This window comes from Pyrus communis, chromosome 12, assembly GCF_041283825.1.
Source record: "Pyrus communis isolate YQ-2024b chromosome 12, ASM4128382v1, whole genome shotgun sequence".
NCBI lineage: Eukaryota > Viridiplantae > Streptophyta > Magnoliopsida > Rosales > Rosaceae > Pyrus > Pyrus communis.
The window spans coordinates 22,951,517-22,968,571 of NC_142576.1; the positions used below are offsets into that span (position 1 = coordinate 22,951,517).

General features: G+C 39.7%; 4 protein-coding genes across 4 annotated transcripts; 2 read left to right on the forward strand and 2 right to left on the reverse strand.

Moving 5' to 3' along the window:
* The first annotated feature begins 662 nt into the window (after nt 1–662).
* LOC148692527 (uncharacterized) lies at nt 663–1,904 on the forward strand. The gene is made up of 2 exons (XM_088680967.1): nt 663–893; nt 1,038–1,904. The coding sequence occupies exons 1-2, from the start codon at nt 663–665 to the stop codon at nt 1,902–1,904; spliced, it is 1,098 nt and encodes a 365-aa protein (XP_088537093.1).
* A 3,364-nt stretch (nt 1,905–5,268) lies between these two features.
* LOC137745374 (uncharacterized) lies at nt 5,269–6,569 on the reverse strand. Its single transcript, XM_068485322.2, has 3 exons — nt 6,048–6,569; nt 5,832–5,953; nt 5,269–5,724 (listed from the first exon to the last, which is right to left on the reverse strand). The coding sequence occupies exons 1-3, from the start codon at nt 6,343–6,345 to the stop codon at nt 5,662–5,664; spliced, it is 483 nt and encodes a 160-aa protein (XP_068341423.2). The 5' UTR covers nt 6,346–6,569; the 3' UTR covers nt 5,269–5,661.
* Nucleotides 6,570–7,036: 467 nt separating this feature from the next.
* On the reverse strand, nt 7,037–9,711 carry LOC137744718 (2-Cys peroxiredoxin BAS1, chloroplastic). The gene is made up of 6 exons (XM_068484503.2): nt 9,191–9,711; nt 8,756–8,837; nt 8,557–8,636; nt 7,676–7,801; nt 7,454–7,567; nt 7,037–7,303 (listed from the first exon to the last, which is right to left on the reverse strand). Exons 1-6 carry the CDS (start codon nt 9,485–9,487, stop codon nt 7,187–7,189), a joined length of 816 nt encoding a protein of 271 aa, XP_068340604.2. The 5' UTR covers nt 9,488–9,711; the 3' UTR covers nt 7,037–7,186.
* Nucleotides 9,712–12,380: 2,669 nt separating this feature from the next.
* LOC137746027 (protein SEEDLING LETHAL 1, chloroplastic) lies at nt 12,381–13,943 on the forward strand. The gene has a single exon (XM_068486075.2). The coding sequence runs from the start codon at nt 12,689–12,691 to the stop codon at nt 13,688–13,690; it is 1,002 nt and encodes a 333-aa protein (XP_068342176.2). The 5' UTR covers nt 12,381–12,688; the 3' UTR covers nt 13,691–13,943.
* Nucleotides 13,944–17,055: the final 3,112 nt, after the last annotated feature.

The window sequence follows — 17,055 nt, forward strand, 5'->3', positions numbered from 1 at the left end:
GAGGGAACTTTGAAAGTGATTACAAACCCTAATTACAAGTGAGTGTGAGGAAACACTTTCACTATGGATAGTGCTATTCACACGACTGTTTTTACTTCCCACACCCCTTTGTTAATTTTTTGCTATTGGTCTTCTTCAATTCATCTTATCCAAAAGGCCGCAAATTGAGAGGGGTATGTGAGAAGTAAAAATGAGTACGTGGATGGCACTACCCTTTGAGTATATGTAACTGTAAAGATGAAGATGCCAAGTCATAACAAATGTTGTTATTAGTTTGTTATAAGTTTGCTGTAATGTATTCTGTTTTGGTTAGTTAGAGTGTAAATAGTCAAAGATTATATATTAGTGGTTGTATCATTCATTTAAAAATTAATGAGAAATATACTTTTCTTAGTGTTTAAGAAAAGCTTTTAGATAAAGTCTTGAGTTTCTATATGGTATCAACCGCCTCTTGCCTTCCAGCCCCATCGATCCTCATCATTTTCGCTTCGCATTTCTGATTTCTTGATTATTTTCAAGAATTTCTTCTCAGCTGCCATGGTTTCTCCTTCTGATTCATCATCTCATCATGAATCGCTTCAAAATCCAGTACCCAATTCCTCTTCTCCAAACCCTAATTTCACAAATTCGTTTGCATCTCTTACAATCAGAACATTGGAAGCATGGTTCCAATCAAGCTCAAACGATCCAACTATCTTCCATGGTGTGCACTGTTTGCACTGATTCTCCGCCGTTACAAGCTTCTTGGAATCGTTGATGGAACTGAGTTATGTCCACCGCCTTTTTTCCCAGATCGCTCCATCAATCCTGCCCTTGAGCTCTGGTATGAGAAAAATCATAATCTTCTGATCTGGTTGAATTCTACACTTTCTGAAGATGTCATTCCCTTTACCGTTAGTGTATCTTCTTTTTGCGATCTTTGGATCAAGCTAGAGCAACGTTTTGGTGGTGTTTCTGATGCTTATATTCACCAGCTTCAATCTCGTCTCCAAGCCATACAGAAAGGCTTTTAATCTATGTTAGATTATCTGCAATAGTTGAAAGAAATCTCTGATTCTCTCTCTGTTACTGGAGCACCGATCTCCGATCGCGATTTAATGGTGGCAACACTGGCTGGTTTACCAGATGAGTTCGAATCGTTCATTGATTCACTCATGCTTTGCCTTTCATCCACCTCTTTAGATGAACTACTTGGACTTCTTCTCACAAAAGAACTCTTCATGTCTCGTCGCAAGAAGATCTCATCCAATACTGAACCGTTTCAGGCGTTCTCTGTGCAGTCACAAGCACCTCTACTTCCTACTCCACCGCCTCGAGCATTTTCCGCTCATAATCAATTCTCACATCCAAATTCTTCTCGATTTCCCTTTAATCGTGGAAGAAACAACAATCGAAGATATCAATTCAACAACAACAATTGTTTCCATCACAATCATGGTTCTCGGGGTAATTTTCGTGGAAATTCTTCAAATCGAGGTCAAAATCAAGGGTTTCGTGGTTCTAATTTCTCTGGAAATTATATCATCTGTCAGATTTGTGGTTCAACAAGCCATGAAGCCATTGATTGCTTCGATCGCATGAATCCTGACATTCCTGGAAGAATTCCACCTACAAAACTTGCGACCATATGTGCTCATTACAACTCCAAACCATCTTCATCTTGGCTCATTGATTCTAGCGCCACTTCCCATATCACAAATGACATTGCCAACATCAACTCACTAACACCATACAATGGAGAGGACAAAGTCTATATTGGTGATGGTAAAGGTCTGTCCATACACCATATCGGTTCTTCTTCATTGCATACTTCTTATGCTGCCTTTAAATTGCGCAATGTTCTTCATATTCCAAAAATGAAGCATAATATGTTGTCTGCTTATCAGTTTCTTAAAGATAACTAATGTGCATTAACTCTTGATTCTGATGGATCCATTGTAAATGATCGTTCTACGGGGAAGATGCTTTTGTAGGGTCCAGTTAAGGATGGTTTTTATCGTTTGCAAAGCTCTTCTCCCCTTGGTTTATCATATTCCAGCTCTTCTCATGCTCTTGTAAGTGTTCTAGCTAGGCTTTGGCATAGTAGGTTAGGCTATCCTTCTTCTTCTATGTTTCGTAGACTACTATCTACTAATAAACTTGCAATCAAAAGAACATCAACTGTGGATTTCTTTTGCTCTAACTATGATATAGCAAAGAATCACAAGTTACCCTTTGGTTCTTCCACTTCATCAACTACTCATAGCTTAAAATTGTTACATTGTGATTTGTGGGGTCCTGCTCCTGTAACTTTAGTGAATGGATTTAAGTACTATCTACACATAGTTGATGATTTTAGCAAGTATAGTTGGCTCTTTCCTTTAAAGGTCAAATCTCAAGTGTATTCTACTTTTGTAATTTTCAAAAACTATTTAGAAAACAAAACTGGCAATAAAATCAAAACTGTACGTTCTGATTCCGGGGGTGAGTTTACCAGTGTATCTTTTAAATCTTATCTTCATACTTATGGAATTCTTCATCAATTGAGTTGTCCACACACACCATAACAAAATGGTTGTGTAGAAAGGAAACATCGACATCTAGTTAAGTTAGCTAGAACTCTATTAGTTCAATCACGTATTCCTCATCAATACTGGGTTGAAGCCTTCACTACTGCACTATATCTTATTAACAGATTGCCACTCTCTGGGATTACACAATCACCTTGGGAGTTATTATGTCATACTATTCCAAATTACTCCAGGCTCAAGGTCTTTGGTTGTCTATGTTTTCCATGATTAAAGTCTTATGTGTCATCCAAGCTTGATGGAAAAAGTAAAAATTGTGTTTTCTTGGGATATAGCTTACATCATAAGGGATATAGATGTCTGGATACAAAAACACAAATGGCTTATATTTCAAGACATGTAATCTTTAATGAGACTACATTTCCTTTTCATGGTTCTCATCACCCTGTGTCTTCTGTTCCCTCTTCTTTATCTCAGAATATTGATTTGGAGTTTTCTCTGCCCTTATCTATTTCCTCTCCTGCTCAACCTAGTACTTCAACTACTACTACTACTCCAGTTTGTATTGTACCTACCTCACATGCTTCAGTTTTACCAAGTGACACCACAGACTCCAATCACTTTTCTGAGCAGCAGGTTCCACATTTGCAGCAGGTTAAAAATGTACATCCCATGATCACAAGGTCTAAGAATGGTATTTCCAAACCAAAGGCATTTAGTGCAACTAAACACCCTCTTCATTCTTCCATTGAAGTGATTCCTACTACATATCTGCAAGCTTCAAAATCTGCAAATTAGAGATTGGCAATGCAAAACGAGTTCAATGCACTTCAATCTACAGGTACTTGGCTCCATTGAAAGATACAAAGTCAGGCTTGTTGCCAAAGACTTTCATCAAAAGGAAGGTTTAGATTATCAAGAAACTTGCAGCCCTGTCACTAAACCTGTCACCATCAGAATCTTGTTAACTTTTGTTGTTCAATTCAACTGGTTTCTTAGTCAGTTAGATATTAGCAATATTTTTCTTTATGGGGATTTGAAAGAAGAAGTGTTCATGGTACAACCTCCTAGGTTTCAAGATCCATCTCTTCCTAATCATATGTGTAAGCTAAAGAAATCCTTATATGGTCTTAAACAAGCCCTTAGGGCTTGGTTTGATAAGTTGTTTCAGGCTCTTAAATCTCTTGGCTTTACTTAATCATCTTCAGATGCTTCTCTGTTTGTTCTTAAATTCCCAAACTTGGTCATTGTACTGGTTTATGTTAATGATATTCTCATTAGTTGTCCCAATACTTCTCTCTGCAAACAACTCATTCAACAATTGAGTACCCTATTTCCAGTCAAAGACTTAGGACCCTTACATTATTTTTTTGGTTTGGAAGTTCACAGAACCAAAGATAGTATTTTTCTGCATCAAGGCAAGTATTTACTTGATCTTTTACAAAAGACCAATATGGATGGAGCTAAACCCTGTTGTACACCCCTCAGTTTTACAAAATTGGATCACAATGGTGAACTGTTACCTAATCCCACTGAATATCAATCTATAGTTAGTGGCCTACAATACCTTACCTCAACTAGACCTAATATTTCATTTGCTGTAAATCAAGTGTGTCAGTTTATGCATGCACCAACAGTTACACATATGCAAGCAGCAAAGGGAATTTTAAGATTTCTCAAGGGCACTATCTCTCAGGGTATTCTGTTTAAACAAAGTCATTTACTTCTTTCTGCTTACTCAGATGCAGATTGGGCTGGCTACACATTTGATAGAAGATCTACTAATGGTTTTTGTCCATTTTTAGGTTCTAACCTGATTAGCTGGTGTGCAAAGAAACAAACAATAGTGGCTTGTTCATCCACTGAGGCATAATATCGATCTTTGGCTCAAACTGCAGCAAAGATTACTTGGATATGCAAAGTATTGAAAGATTTTGGTTTTCCCATGACTGCTAAACCCACCCTCTAGTGTGATAACATTTTAGCCTTATATCTTGCTTCTAAGCCTATTTTTCATGCTTGCACTAAGCATGTTGAAATAGATTATCACTATATCCGGGAATTGGTTCTTGCCAATTTAATCAAAGTTCAATATGTGTGTAGCCAAGATCAGATTGTTGATATTCATACAAAATCTTTTTCCAAAAATCGGTTTCAGTTTCTACAATCCAAACTCTCACTTGGAACTCTCAATTCTTCCAAGTTTGGCTTGAGGGAGTGTAAAGATGAAGATACCAAGTCATAACAAATGTTGTTATTAGTTTGTTATAAGTTTGTTGTAGTGTATTTTGTTTTGGTTAGTTAGAGTGTAAATAGCCAAAGACTATATATTAGTGGTTGTATCCTTCATTTAAAAATTAATGAGAAATATACTTTTCGTAGTGTTTAAGAAAAGCTTTCAGAGAAAATCTTGAGTTTCTATAAACTGTTCTTCTTTTCTGATGGTGGGAATCTTGTGGCAGCTTACGACGTAGCTCATATTGAGTGAACCTCGTAAGTCCTTGTGTTTGTGTGATTAGTTTACTTTTGTGATTCTTCGCGTTTAGGGAATCTAGAACTTGATATCATAACAACGCATACAAGGAAAATTCAAAATCCTAATCATCACAGCAGCTGAAAATTTCTCTAATGACCTCAACTCTGGTTGAACAAATTCTACGTCCGAGCTAAAGTTTCGGATTCAAACTCAGAACTTCAAATGCATGGATAAACGCTCTTAACTACTTAAACTACTAATCCCAATTACAGCCGGTCTAAAATATACAGTTAAACCTTTCTTTTTTGGTCTGAAGTTTATAGCCTACAAATACAAACCCTTATCGACATTTGGTCTTAATATGATCATATGACTGAAGTAATACACAGCAAACTACTCTCCTTGGAAAAATTTGATAGAACTGTTGATTTATATAAAAAAAACATATATGATTTCTGCCCAAAGCTGTCTTTTTAGTGTTTGGGAACTAAATTGACAAAAGCGATATTCTAATCTACTCTAATTTGCAAGGAAGGAGATTCAAACTTTGGGTTGTCAGGGAGTGTGCGTGCACAAACCTAACCAACTGGCCTAGTCCGCCTCTGCTGGGAACCAAATTTAAGGTAATTTGGCATAGTACAAGTTGCTGCTGTTTTGGTTAAGCTGTAGTGAGTACCTCTAAAAGTTTGCAGGGCTGTCATCCAATTGCTTCTCATCTTCTATATCAACCTCTAAAATTTCCTGAGATCGAACCAGAACTAGATTTTCATCAGCGAAAGAATAAGACAGTAATTTTTCCAAGTGTAAAAATTCAAGCAATTCTGGTCAGTTGGGGTTAATTAACTCACAGGGATCCTCTGCTTGAGATAATTGGCCAGTCTAGCCAGAACCACGCTCCGTTCGTGCCAAAACCGGCCCTTCAGACTGATCTTAACAAAGGGTCCGTCAAGTTCAGCGAGGTCTACTTGTCCTGCAAGTCATCTCCTTATCTTAACTGATTTCCCACCACCAGAAACTAAACAACATAACTGACTCAAAAAACATAAAAGATAAGTAAGTTCAACCTGTCATGCCAACTGAAGTGTCGAAGAGCTGCCCGAATTCAACCCTTGCATCGGCTAAGACCTGTCGAATGTTGTCTTCCGTTAGATCGAGAGGCTGCGAAGGCTGAATCGTTGCTGCTGCCAATATTGTTGAGAATTTCGTGCTAGTTTTGGTTCCCAGTGTTGCTGGGAACGTGGAGATCCTTAGCCTTGGCCTTTGTGTGTGGTTGTGGTTGGCTGTTTTCAGGATCTGGGTTTTGGAGATTTGATGACAGGTAATGGGAAGGGTTAGTGTTGAAGAATGCAGAACTCCTTCCATTCCAAAAGCTTCTCCTTCAATTTGCCTTCCAAAGACGAGAAGCTACAATGATTGGTAGAGAAATGGATAATGGCCACTTATCTTTAGTGGATAGAATTTACTTGCTCAAAAGCCTCTAGCTTGCTGCTCTACTAAGCAGTCATGTGAGATTTCACCTTCATTTTTAAGCACACTGTGAGATTCGTCAAAAGTTCAGACTCCACCAAAAGTCATAAATTCGAATTTCGCGTGCTGTGTAACTGAGGTATTGAAACCAAGGTGAGGTTGAAACAACGCAAAACCCAATTGTCAGATGAATCCCAAGTCAAAGAACTAAGAAATCTTACATGTGCTTATAAAGAGTTCAGTTATTCGTATTTGCCATTTGGCTTCATGGCGGAACCCTATACTGAACTAACTACTTGAGTAATCAAATTGCATAACGATAATAAAAGTTGCGGGTTGATCTTATTCATTGACTATTTAGCTTGTATTATCTTGTCCTCACTTCAAATTCTGAATAAGATGACGATCTGCAGATTAGTCGGACCGAACCGACCCTTGCCCGGAAAATAGAAGCAAAACAGAACCGGGACGATGATCATTCTCTCCATCTTACAAGTTTCTGATCAGATAAAATTACACATAGGCTCAGCCTGTTTCCATAACAAAATAGAGAGTGACAACAATAAAATTGTATGCTACTTGAATATGCTGAAAATCGGGCAAGTCCCATTGATTGGGGTTTATTGTGACATGCTGATGCTCAAAACTACCAAGGATTGGAAAAAGAGGTTACACGAATACAAAACTCGTTTACACGTCCTATTTGAGTCCGACATGGACATGCAGTGTACTAGCTCTATATTGCGGAGAAGTACTCTTTGCTGCCCTTGGGGTCTGGCTTCATGGACTTCTCCCCGGGCTTCCACCCTGCAGGGCAAACTTCATCGGGATTGTCCTGCACGTACTGCAAGGCCTGCAGGATCCAACCCAAGCCAAGAAAGGAAGGAAAAAAAAACAATTATAAAATGTAATAAGAAACATGATGACGAAATTCTTAGCTATACAACAGATCTTGGAAACGAAAACATCCCATTTCTATTTTGGACTTGATGAATATGTTTACCTGGAGCGTTCTCTTAGTCTCATCCACACTACGGCCAATGGCAAGATTGTTGATGGTGGAGTGTTGAATGACGCCTTCCTTGTCAATAATGAAGAGTCCTCTCAAAGCGATTCCCTATCACAGAGAAACCGAACATCTAAATAATCCAGAATTCACAGCACTGAGTCTTTCACAAGTTTATCATTCATTAAATTCAGAACCAACTTTCATTACATATCATACCTGATCTGGGATCAGCACACCATACGATTTTGAAATTGACTTGGTGACATCAGAGATCAATGGATAGTTCAAGTCACCAAGACCGCCAGATTTCCTATCGGTTTGGACCCATGCAAGGTGGGAAAACTACAAAAAAAAAAAAAAAAAAAAAAAAAAAAAAAAAAAAGACAGCATAAGGCCAACGTGGTTCCATCTTACCAATCTAAGGAAGAGCAATTTTAAAACTATTTTACATCAAAGGAACAAGTCAGATGTACATAAGCAAAAGAATCACAGAAAAAAATACGTAGATTCACATCATTCATTGGCCATTAACAAGAACACAACTTTCTGACATCGCCAATCTTATTAACTCCTTTTGGTTAACCTCCATATAGTATTCTAGGTGATTTTAACTGAAGACGTGATACAGAACCGAGCGCAATGTGGTTCTAAGATTTATATAGCCGACCCCACTTGGTGGGAAAAGGCTTTGTTGTTGTTGTTGAATATCCTCATTGTCTATTGTGTGTTCTTTCTCCACCAACAATGGGAATTAACCTTTTGGCTCCCACATGCATTGTCTGCAACCCATACCATGGGTCCAATTTCATGTCGAAGTCAAAAATCCCAAAGCATAAGATCGATATTTTTAGAACTCACGATACGGTACATAATTGTTTACTCAATAAAGGAACAAAGCATGCATATCGTTCAAGGTGCAACTTAGCATACTAACGCGTGTGCATATGCAGCTATTGACCTTTGCAAAAGAACAAGGCTACAACATGTCTAGGCCGAATATTGACTTTTTCGTGGTATATCTAGGCAGAACATTGACTTTTTTATGGTATGTCTGGCAGATTGTGGTATTGAAGATAGCGGGGAGCAGGGCAACTTACCACACTGTCAACTGAAACACCCAAGATTTCTGTGTTGAGCTCCGCAAACTCGGCGTGACGGTCGCTGAAAGCGGTGATTTCTGCGAGATGGGTTCACCAATTTTGAGCAAAGCAATCAGATTCCGTTGGATTCATTCAGCATCAATATAAAGATTAAAAACTTGTCTGAAGAATTGGAGATTGTGAAAGCAAAACAAACCTGTAGGACAAACAAATGTGAAGTCCAATGGGTAGAAAAAGAGAATCACATACTTCTTCCCAATGTACTCAGAGAGCTTGACCTGAAATCCCACACCAAAGCTTCAGTTGCAATGGAACAATTTCAGACTCGTTTGAGACTGCTTTTGCAGAAAGCTCTTTTATTATAAAAGCATTGAAATTTTCACTGAAAGTTCCTAGAAAATCACTTAGAAATGCCTTGAAAAAGTATCTGACATATGCTTCTCTAGAAAGCGCTTTTATGACGCAAAACCATTTCAACTTTTTTCCAACAAACCCAGTAAGAAGTGTTTCTGGTTGTAGAAAGCGCTTTTAGTACACTCACAAGCAAATCCTAGACAGACCCGAAAATCGAAATTACAGAATGCGATTGCAGGAAAAAATCAAAAGCTATGAGTTAAATTAAAGATACGACATTGACGAATTCTTGGTCGAAAACAGCCTCGGCTTCGAAATCAGGAGCAACATTTCCGACGAGGGGAAGCTCGCCGGCGGAGGCTTTGACGATGAAGGACTTGCGAGTGTGGGAGCCGCCGCGGGGGAGGGAAGCAGAATGGGCGACGCGCGGGAGGCGGAGGCCGTGGATGGATTTGGGGAAGTTTAGGGTTTGGGAGATAGGTTTGGAGAAGGCGGCGACGAGAGGGGTGGATTTGGAGGAGGAGAAAGCGCGGGAGGGGGCGAAGGAGATGAGGGCGGCGGTGGAGGCAGCCATAGTGGTTGTGGAGAGCTCAGCCACTCAAGTCAGTGATGAATAGTGAGTGATGTGGGCTGGGAGGTCTAAGGTGGATAAAAGGGTTGGGGGTACAGTTTGAGGATAAGTAGTGGGTAGGAGGAAGGGTGGGTTGGTGGGACCTAGGTTTGAACTGAACCGGCCGACCGGCTACATACGTTTGGGGCAACCGGAAAGAGTAAGGGATTTGGTTTGTGGAGTTTGATTTCTTGGTGATCAAATCTAAAGATTGGACACTATTAGAGCAACTCCAGCGTTGGAGCCCTCCTCCCTAGCAATACACTATTCAATCCACCTAATGAACAGTAATTGCCCTTAATGAACAGTAAGTAGCCCTGGAAATAGAATTTGCATCTCCACCGTTACACTTCAATAGCCGTGGCAATAGGCAATAAAATATTAGTATTTTTTTTTTTAAATAATACAAAATAATTTTAATTGTAATATCGGATAAGATTTTTAATCGTTCTCGTTGCGCCACGTGTCATTATCCGAAGTATTATTAAATAATACAAAATAATACAATTATTGGTGATGGATTTCTGATAAGATTATTAACCAATCACGTCGCGCCACGTGTCATAATCGGTTCACAATCTTTGAGGATAAATTTCCATCAGATTTTTAACGAATGACGGCATGCCACGTGTCATAATCTGTTCACAATCTTTGAGGATAGATTTCCATCAGATTTGTAACGAATGACGGCATGCCACGTGGCATTATGCAGAACCTAATCCTTTCTGAATCCTCTATATAATCCACCATCCATCCTCACAAATCTCACACCAAAATTCTCAAGATCTTTATCATTATTCATAGTTTCTGCTTCCTTATTCACAAAAATTTGTATCATTATTCATAGTTTCTGTTTCTTTCTTTCAATGTCGTCTTCTTCTTCCTCAAGGATGATGTGGGAATACAATCAGGAAGAGGAAGAATTGTTTAACGAATCTGAAACAATCTTCAATCACCAGAGGGTAAGAAATGAGAGGGAAGAGGATGAGGAGCGTCAAATGAGAAATGACGAAGTAAGAAGGGGCAGAGCCTCACATTCCCGTCGAGTCATCCAAGCTGCGGCTCAGATCTGCAGGCCCAGCCGTTCCGGAAACCTTGATAGAAGCAGACAACGACGAGGTATGGAACTCTTGGATGATTATTTTGTTCCTAATAGTGCATTCCTTGATACGTACTTTAGACATCGTTTTAGAATGGAACGACATTTGTTCAACAAAATCATGATTGCTGTTTGCAACCATGATTCTTATTTTGTGCAAAAAAAAGATGTTTTTGGTGCTATGGGTCTACTGCCTGAGCAAAAAATTACTGCTGCCTTGCGGATGCTTGCATACGGAGTATCTGCAGACCAAGTGGGTGAGATAACGAGGATGGGGCAATCAACCATTCTTGAGTCCCTGATGAGGTTTTCCCCACTTCGAATATTACTACTAGCTTGTGCCAAAGCGTCTCTCCACGTACTAAACAATTGGCTAAGTAATTTCCAACGACTGGACATCGATTCTTTGGTTCTTTTCCCACCAATTTTCTCAAGAAAATTGGTATGAATAAGACTCCACATTTCTCGCAACTGCATCTCATTACCCGTAAGCGAACTATGAGTAACTTCAACCCAGCTAGTACACAACGCAACATCTTCAATAAGCGACCAATTCGTACCTGCACCAGTGGTCATTTTGTTGAAAAAAAATGGATTCAAAATTTGAGACAAAGAAAGGAATGTGATTGAAAGTAGTTGAGAAAATATGAAATTGTTGTGTAAGGTAGATGATAATGAGAAGGTATTTATAGAAAAGTAAAAACAATTTTTTTTACAATTTTTTTCAGATTTTTCAGATATTTTTTTGAATTTTTTTGAATTTTTTACAATTTTTTTTAAATTTTTATTCAATTAATTAATCTCTGCCGTTAGATATAAAAAAATTTGAATTCCAACGCTCCAGATTGTGCCATGTGTCACAACGGTAACTTTTCAGATTTTTAAAACTATTTTTTCATTTATTTTTTAATTTATAAAGCATTTTAATATCCACTGTTGATCTCAGATCGAACGGTGGATATTAAATCTGACTTCTTTTTTTTTACCGTTGAGATCTAACGGTCCACATTAAGTGACCGTTAGGATCTAACGCACCGTGGGAAGCCACGTGGCTTCCCAACGGTAACTGACACTTGCTTTTTTTAATTTTTTTTGTGTCGGCGACGCGCCCCCACGCGCGGGTGGGATGCACGCGCCTGACACAAAAAAAATAAAATAATACGCTGACGCCACCCTGGCGTCAGCCCCACCTCGGGCTCAAGGCCTGGCAATCCCTCACGGGCCTGGCCCTCGGGCCTCCCCCTGCCTTCGGCCTCCCGCACGCTGGAGCATCTCCACCGGCCCTCGGGCCATTGTTTTGGAGCCCTTCCCCCGAGCAAAACCCCACGCTGGGGATGCTCTTATGTGATGAAGTCTTGGTTTACTTTTAGGTAGCGGTGGACACAAGATTCAAAACTTAGAGGTTCCGGTAGTATTAAAGTATAAGTTTTTAAGATACAAATAAAGTGAAAAGCGTACAAAAGAATTTTCAGTTTATTCACTGAGGTATTTCGTCGACTAAACCATGTTACGCACATGTCACTTGTATCGACACATACAAAAACAATTTGATGAGTGATATCGAGAGGATTTTCCCAGTGTTGTTGATGCAACTTGTCGAGATATGTCTAGCAAACATTACAACAAACACAAAAAAGACACATATCAAACATTCAAAGAGTCTTCGAAAGAAGTGTTTTTCAAACGCGAACCACCTTAGTATCAACGTTCATTTGCCAATACTTACAATGAACGTATACAAAAGAAAGATAAACCCCGTACCATATAAGTCTCTTCCCCAAAGCTAGACTCACGTGTGCCTATCTACGTGAATTCTTTAGGCTCGGCTCCTCCGGGCTGGCAAGATTAGTCTGGACTCAAGTAATATCCATTTTTTTAACCCGGCCCATTTGTGTTAGATTGCTGATTTCTCCCTCTATCCCTCACCAATCACAATCCGCACAAATCAATGATATTGCTTGGAGCATTTTAAGCCTTATCCTCTCCCTTTCCCCCTGTCCCCCAAACCAACGCTCTTCAGTCCTCCGCCATGAGCAGCTGCGCCCAAACAACAACCAACCAACCAAATGCACGAAACCCACTTCCTCTCCACCGCCATCACCGCCACCAAACAACCCCTTTTCTCCTCCATTCCCAATCCCATTCCCAAACCCCAATCCCCCTCCTCCTCTTACCATGACTCCCACTCCTTTCCGCCTCAGAAGAAAAACCCCCACTTCCCAATCATCTCCGCCTCCAAAACGACGGCCTCCCTCAAACCCCCACCAACCACTGCCACCCCCCACTCCGACTTCCAAGAAAAAGTCCTCTACCTCGACTCCATCGGCCTCGACTTCTTCTCCCTAATCAACCACCACCCTCCGATCCTCTCCTCCCCTCTCTCCCACATCAAATTCACCGTCCACTTCCTCCTCACCTCCATCGGCTTCACGTCCCCAGAATTCCGCCGCCTCATCGGCATGTGCCCCGAAATCCTCTCCTCCCGCGTCGCCGAAATCGCCCCAATCCTCACCTTCCTCCTCCGCGAAGCCCACGTCAACGGCTCCGATCTCCGCCGCGTCATCAACCGCCGCCCTAGACTCCTCGCTTGCAGCGTCAAAACCCGCCTCCGCCCCACCCTCTACTTCCTCCAGAGCATTGGTATTTCCCAAGTTAACAAACACACCTCCCTCCTCTCCTGCAGCGTGGAAGACAAGCTCCTGCCCCGAATCGACTACCTCGAAAAAATCGGCTTCTCCCACCGCGACGCGCTGTCGATGTTCCGGCGGTTCCCGCAGCTGTTCTGCTACAGCATCGAGCAGAACTTCGAGCCGAAATTCGATTACTTCGTGGTGGAGATGGGGAGGGGGATGAAGGAGCTGACGGAGTTCCCGCACTACTTCTCGTTCAGCTTGGAGAATCGGATTCGTCCGCGGCACCAGCGGTGCGTGGAGAAAGGGGTCTGTTTTCCGCTGCCGATGTTGTTAAAGACAAGTGAGGCAAAGTTTCGCGACCGGTTGGAGTTTTGTTGTACTTCTTCCATCCCTTTTAGGAGTTCTCCTTTATGGGGTACAAATTCGGTTGATTGAGAAAATTGAAAATATACAAGGCCACATTCCAATTTTAACTAATTTACTCGTGCAGATGAGTTTTTCAGAATGCTAATAACAATTTCTATTAAATGCCTTATTTAATTTTGGGCGAAAAGGCGGAGATTTCTCGGGTTTAGGGGAGGTTTAGAAAAAAAATTTGGAGATGTGATTTGTTATACATTGTACAATGATAATAGTGGTATCATAAGGACATGATTCATAATGAGAATGTGTTTTTTGGTAGTAGTTACATCAATTAGTTACAAAGTTTGTTCTCATGATTGTTAGTGGTAATAGATTGCATAGTTAACAACATATGGTCTAATATCTCAGTGAATAGTCTATTAGGTTTCCACTAATACGTCTTGGTTTAGAACTCTCTACTCTCTTAAATTATTGTAATAATTTTAAACCTTTTATTTCTCTTAATAATAATAATTTAAAATAAAAAAGTAGCATAATCAACACAAATCATAGTACGGCACAAGTGCTTTAGTGAATCATCTTCAAACTCAACCCTAATAGGATAGAAGGACATGTCCTTCGATAAAAAGAGGTCACTATTCCTCTATCAAGAAACTCAAGCTTCTTTTTTTTTTTGGTAAAATTTAACTCTAACTTAAATATCAAAGAGTCTTCGCCTCGTACATCACTGATGTAACAAGGTCAAGCCAATTTATTCATTTTTGTTGAATAATGCAATTTCATATTGGAGATTTGAAAGAAAATAGTACTACTTATAAATGAATGGTTTCACTATTAATAACAAGATCCTGATTTGACTGTTCCAATTATGAACAAGACCCTGATTTGACTGTTCCAATTGTGAACAAGACTCTGACCTGACAATTCTAATTGACGACGAATCTTCTATTGCTTGAGAAAAAAGAAGGTTGCCAATGTAGAATTGGTTGGTGAATGCAATCTCACATAAAAAACTTGACATTATATTTACCACTTGTTCATGAATGATTCCACTACTAATAACACCCATTTCTTTTGTGATAAAATATAACACCTGCAGGTGGTGATTAGTAGTGGACAGACATCCCAACTCTGAAATCTTAATATTTCTTAATTTCAGAAACGCTCAAATAATTTTATGCTCATGTGAAATTCATTTCCCACATTGTTCACTCTTCGTAAATTAGAAGGAGAACAATACAGTATAATTATTTTTGGCACGTGTCATGTACCCAATAGTAGTAGCACCAAAGTTATATATGTCCGTTGTGGTTAGCTGAAGTTAGGGTTGGAGGAGATGTGGTGAGAGTCGGTGAGAAACGAGCCGTCAAATAATCAGAAAAAAATTGTTTAAAGCCAAATAAAGGCGCGGATCGGCGATTCTCCTTGTATTTTTCGTTTGTTGTCTTTTCTTTTAGCACGTTGCAGTTTTGCCCCATAATTTTGGGATAATTCAAAACTGACCATTCAATATACTATTTTTCTAAAGATTCCACGCCGTTTGGTGCTTTTTACTTTTTCTTTTTCATTCCATTGGTATAAATATAAGAACATATTTTGGGATTAGTCCATATATGTTGGTCTTTTTGGACCTATTTATTTGGGTACTTCAACTAATTTTTATTTTGGGCATCATAAATACATCGAGTGCAAAAATTGTAAAAAGATACAATATCTAATCGTAGTTTTTTGTATCCTATAATAGTATAATTGATGCTCTTGCATTAATTTTAATTATATCTCTTCTGATTCGTCAATTAGAAGAATAAAAATAAGTATGTAAAACATTTCTATGTCTGGTAAAACAACAATAGAATTAGGAAACTTACTCACATGTGTGACAGCCCATCCCGAACTTTTCGTACCGTAGGAGTGAAATGACGATTTTGCCCCTAGTATGTTTGTCTCGTTGTGTGGTCGTTTTTGGGCATTGGTTGGTTGATTTTGGACCACACACACACCCACACTCATTTCTCTCTCTCTATCTGCCCTGTCCCGAGACCCTCTCTCCCTTTCCTATCCTTTTCGTACGAACAACACCACAAACCCTTGGAATCGTCACGGATCGAGGAAACAAACTATACATTTGTGTTCGTGAGGTTGAGTAGATCACGTTGGTGTATTCATACACCTCATTTGAGCATTGTATGAGAAGTTATTTCGTAATGTTGGTTATGTGCTTTAAAATTAATGTTTTAATAGTTGTTTCGCATATAGGTGAGACCTATCCCGAGGACGAGCGTTGTCACTCAAGGTAAGGGGGTTACGACCCTTCTACATACCAGTGAGTGGGCTTTTGGTTTTCCGTATATACATATATACTTATATTTTTCCCAGAAAGTGAAATGAAACGTTTATATGTTTTAAATGCCATGAATTGCAATTGCATATTTAATTATGCATTATTAGTGCATATATATATATATATATATATATATGTTTGGTGCTGCGGACGCACAGGTAAGTGCCAGGTAAGTTATGATTTATGTTTATGTTCAGTAGTGATTTGAGATGCATAGAGAGCTCATAACCTGCACCCCCGATGTTAGTGCTCCCGCCCAGAGTTGGGCACAGTCCTTCACGTGATGTTTACCTCCCGCACCACTCGCTCATCTTGGATCCAAGTTAGGTGCACAGTCCTGTCGTATAGACCACTTTAGGTGGTTCCGACTCGTAGGTGATCCGCGATTATTCGCCCAGTCTTCACGTGATTGTAGCACTTGAGCATATTTATTTTACACCCAGTCCTGTCGTACAGACCACTTTAGGTGGTTCCGACTTATGTGCAGGTGTAGTTAGTGAGATGGAGATTTGAGCTCTAGATTCAGCCGTACATGTCACGTTAGGTGACTTCGGCTGACAGATTACATGACATTGATTTGACATTACCTGAGTACTTGCATTTTATTTAGAGGCATTTGACATGGCATATTTCTGAGCATGATTTATATATATATATATGTATATATTATATTTTCTGGGATGTATACAGGTTTTACGGCGAGGGGTTAGAACCGTGTTTATGAAATGATTTTTGAAAAGCTTTGTTTTTGCTCACTCACGTTTTCTGTTTTGTGCCCCTCCAGGTTCTAGTTTGGCTAGTACTTTTGGTGGCTCCCCAGAGGATTTCCCGGCTTATCTGACAGATTATCACCAGTGTAGGACCACCTTTGGGTGTGTTTATTTAGTGTTGTTTCTCCCGGACTGCACTAGGTCTTCCGTGCTCTGAACTTTGTTTTTCACACTTACGCTTGCACATGTATGTTATTTACCTTGTGTATAGCTAGGTTTGTATTTATTCGTACTCTTATTATTACTTATTAGCTTCCGCACTATGCACATGGTTACGTCACTTCCACGTGATGGCTAGCATGCTCTGATCTCGGTCGGGGTATGTC

Coding starts and splice junctions, on each gene's coding strand:
- LOC148692527 (XM_088680967.1), top strand. CDS start 663: ATGGTTCCAATCAAGCTCAAACGATCCAACTATCTTCCATGGTGTGCA. Junction 894..1,037: donor AAGATGTCATTCCCTTTACC/GTTAGTGTATCT, acceptor TATCTGCAATAG/TTGAAAGAAATCTCTGATTC.
- LOC137745374 (XM_068485322.2), bottom strand. CDS start 6,345: ATGGAAGGAGTTCTGCATTCTTCAACACTAACCCTTCCCATTACCTGT. Junction 5,954..6,047: donor CACTTCAGTTGGCATGACAG/GTTGAACTTACT, acceptor GATGACTTGCAG/GACAAGTAGACCTCGCTGAA. Junction 5,725..5,831: donor ATCTCAAGCAGAGGATCCCT/GTGAGTTAATTA, acceptor GTTCGATCTCAG/GAAATTTTAGAGGTTGATAT.
- LOC137744718 (XM_068484503.2), bottom strand. CDS start 9,487: ATGGCTGCCTCCACCGCCGCCCTCATCTCCTTCGCCCCCTCCCGCGCT. Junction 7,802..8,556: donor GTGTTTCAGTTGACAGTGTG/GTAAGTTGCCCT, acceptor TTTTTTTTGTAG/TTTTCCCACCTTGCATGGGT. Junction 7,568..7,675: donor GTGTGCTGATCCCAGATCAG/GTATGATATGTA, acceptor TCTCTGTGATAG/GGAATCGCTTTGAGAGGACT.
- LOC137746027 (XM_068486075.2), top strand. CDS start 12,689: ATGCACGAAACCCACTTCCTCTCCACCGCCATCACCGCCACCAAACAA.